Source organism: Apis dorsata, unplaced genomic scaffold (assembly GCF_000469605.1).
Source record: "Apis dorsata unplaced genomic scaffold, Apis dorsata 1.3 scaffold_370, whole genome shotgun sequence".
Lineage (NCBI taxonomy): Eukaryota > Metazoa > Arthropoda > Insecta > Hymenoptera > Apidae > Apis > Apis dorsata.
Window position 1 is genome coordinate 180,153 of NW_006263634.1, and position 3,166 is coordinate 183,318.

At 41.1% G+C, this 3,166-nt stretch overlaps 2 protein-coding genes across 9 annotated transcripts in view; one reads left to right on the forward strand and one right to left on the reverse strand.

Annotated features, from left to right (window-relative positions):
• Positions 1–3,166, forward strand: part of LOC102677853 (ecdysone-induced protein 74EF) — a 172,364-nt gene that overhangs the window by 27,660 nt on the left and 141,538 nt on the right. The window lies entirely within an intron of this gene.
• Positions 38–3,166, reverse strand: part of LOC102678589 (U7 snRNA-associated Sm-like protein LSm11) — a 20,312-nt gene continuing 17,183 nt past the window's right edge. For both annotated transcript variants that reach the window (XM_006618716.2, XM_006618715.2), the window contains exon 6: positions 38–388. In XM_006618716.2, the coding sequence (XP_006618779.1) occupies positions 237–388 (152 nt within the window). In that variant the 3' untranslated portion in view covers positions 38–236. The remainder of the gene's footprint in view (positions 389–3,166) is intronic.

Below are 3,166 nucleotides of genomic sequence, written 5' to 3' on the forward strand. Positions count from 1 at the left end.
AATCGTGTTGCCAGGATCGTGTAATAAATCAAAGTGAAAAACATTGCAGACGTTTATTCGATAATACTGCTCGAAAGAAAATGATACAAAACGGGGGAGGAAAAAAAAAAATAAAAAAATAAATAAATATAATTGACGGAGATATAACGTTGCTCGCGATGACTCGATGCGTCGCAACATGATGTCGCGTGACGTCACCAGTGTCCGTTTCTCGGTAGTAGGACGTATTCACTGTCTCAATTGATTTTGACGATTATAGCGACCTGTTCTCCCCTCAGCAGCATTTGCGGCACGTGTCTTTCCAAGGTCTCCATCTTTCCCTCGATCTTCTTCACGATTACTTTGGGCGCGGTTTCATCGTCTATCGTTTTCACGCCGCTCGGTATACCTAATTAATTTAAGAATTTAAAACAATTTAAAAAGAGTGATACTTTTTAAAATAACAAGATTAATCGAGATTACTTTTTTATCATATCTCTACCTCCATCCACTTCGATATCGAATTCATTGGAGACCAAGAAATAAAAGAATTCGAAGAACTCTTCCAATCCCGAAACGATACAATTATGTACACTTTAAGAGAGAAAATTTTCAAATTTGCCGCGCAAAATCGGTCGGCCATGATCCACCGCGCGAAGATGAAGGACTCCTTTCGGATCCTTTTGCGGGAACGAGAACGAAAAAGCGCTGCTTGCCGAGAAGGATGGCGAAAAAACAGGGAAGAGTTGACGTCACGGGGAAACCGCGAAGGAAGAAGAGAATGTCGGCGGGTCACGAGGTAAGGCTCGAAAGGTTGTTTATGTGCCGGCACGTGTCCGCCAGCTCGGAGGGGAAGCAGAAGGGCGTAGGGCGATACGGTTAGGAGGGAGCACGAGGAGTCGGTGGGACACGTGTACCCGGCAGACATCGATCCTGGAAGTTGCTCTTCAAGGTCGCTCGGCCTGCCACCCTCGCCGCCTCGTATCAACGACCTCTCGACCCCTCAGGATATCCTAAAGTACGTCAGTAGGCCAACTAACCCTGAACTCGCTCGGTGTATCGCGATTATTGTTCTCGGAGGGATACCCTTTTTTTTTTTCTTTCTCTTTTTTTCCCTTTCTTCCTTTTTCCTTATATTTTATAGTTTTTTCTTTTTGTATCGAATAGCGTGTTAATTAATTTCGTGTTTCGAATCGAATTTTATCGATTTGATAGGAGCGCGATTGGTGGAAATTTTTCTTCATTTCTTTTTTTTCAGGAACGAGAAAGATAAAATTGAGAGATGGTTTAATCGAGTTTAATCTCGCCGATAAAATGTAATTCGATAAAATTTCCGTGATTCTTCTTTTCAAGATTTTCTTTTTCTTTCTCTTTTACGAGATGCTAATTGGGTCGCGACGTTAACGTTCGATTTATGATAGGAATTCGTTCGTTTCACAAAGAACTTTTTTTTTTTCCCCTTGCAATGAACGACGTGACTAATCAGTATGAGATCTTCCCAGTTATAACGTGTGTATTTCTTCCTTTGTCCGCCGAGTTTTCCAATTGTAATAATATTGACTCTCGTCCGAAGTACAACGAATTTCCGTTCCTCGAAATCTCTTTTACTTTAAAATTTCGACGAGGCGGAAACCTTCAAGTACGTACAACTTGAAATATTTTTCTTGCAAATTTCTTTCCAAACCCATCAATTTACCTTCACCGATTCAAAAGCCATTTAATCAATTATCTTAACGATCATTTCACTAATTTCATCCCTCTTAATTATCCCACGACCCGATAACGTGAGAAGTGAATCGAGGCGAAGATCCGGCTTCCACCGGAAATCGCGGAAGGCGAAGGCCTCGATAAGAGGAAAGTTGCAATTGCGGACGCACGTGCGGACCGTTGTGTTACCCCACGTGAATGAATGGAAACGTGTGCCGAAGGTTGCGCGCGGGGTTGTGGCGGAACGAGGAAAGTGGGAACGGAAGAAGGAAGAAGGTGCGAGGAAGAGGGAAACGGGAGTAGTAGGGAAGAGAGAGAGAGGAGGAAGGACACACGAGTCGAAGCAAAGGGGAAAAGAGGCGAGAGCGAGAAAGAGGGATCTCTGTCGGATGAACGGAAGGAGGAGTGGGAAAAAGAGAGAAAGGGAAAAAAAAAGGGAAACGAACGACGCGAAGCACATGGGCCTTGTATCGAACGTAGCCAACTACTATGTAGTCAAGGTCGGTCTTTGCCCCTTGAGCGTAAAGGGGCGTCCTAAGGATGTATCCCTCGCGATATCCAACTTGTACCTCGTTCTTTTCCGCGAATAATAAGATTGCTAATGACGCGTTACGAGAAAACGTTCGTTAAATTTTAATCTGAGATTATTTGATGAGTAAAGAAGATGGGGAAACGGTTTCAATTATTTCAGAAGAGGCGTGTTATAAAAAATCGAGGAAGGGGATCGTGGACGCGTGTGAAACGTGGTGCACGCAACGTGTGCCCATTCGTCGTGTGCATCAATTAACGGCGTAAATAGGAAGAAGCGCGGACGTTCCATTGACACGGTAGTAGGAGTCATTCATGGCCAGGCCGGTGTAGGAAGGACTAAATTGGATTCTTCGAGTTGGGCTCGAAGAATACATCCGTTACTACGCCTATTGATATCGCGGTATTAAAATTCTAGGCGCACACGAGAATCGTCCATTATGTATAATTTAAAAATTTGCATGCCAATTTGTACATATTGTGGGATGGAAACATTTCTCGAGGCCGATTAATGGATATCGAATACTTTTTCTTTCTCTCTCTCTCTCTTTTTTTTTTTTTTTCACGTGAAATGTAAATTATTAAATGTAACTACGAATTAATTCGAAGAAGTTAGAACAGGAAAGAATATCGTAATATCGAAAGTTTCTTTTTCTTAGGATATTTCTAAAATAGCCCGGTTCCTAGTTTATATAAATTTATATAAATTCGTTCAATAAAAATGATTTCTCCAACTATCAACTATCAAACTCGATGATAATTTGAAATAATTTTATTCAATAATAAAATTCGCGATAAATTCTCTCTCTCTCTCTCTCGATTAATAAACTATAAAACAATTTCGCAATATTGGCTTTCACGCATCGATCGATTAAAAATCGAGTCCTTTCCAATCCACAGTATTTAGAAATAAATAATGTTCGTTACTTCTTTTTTTTTTTTTTTTTTTTTT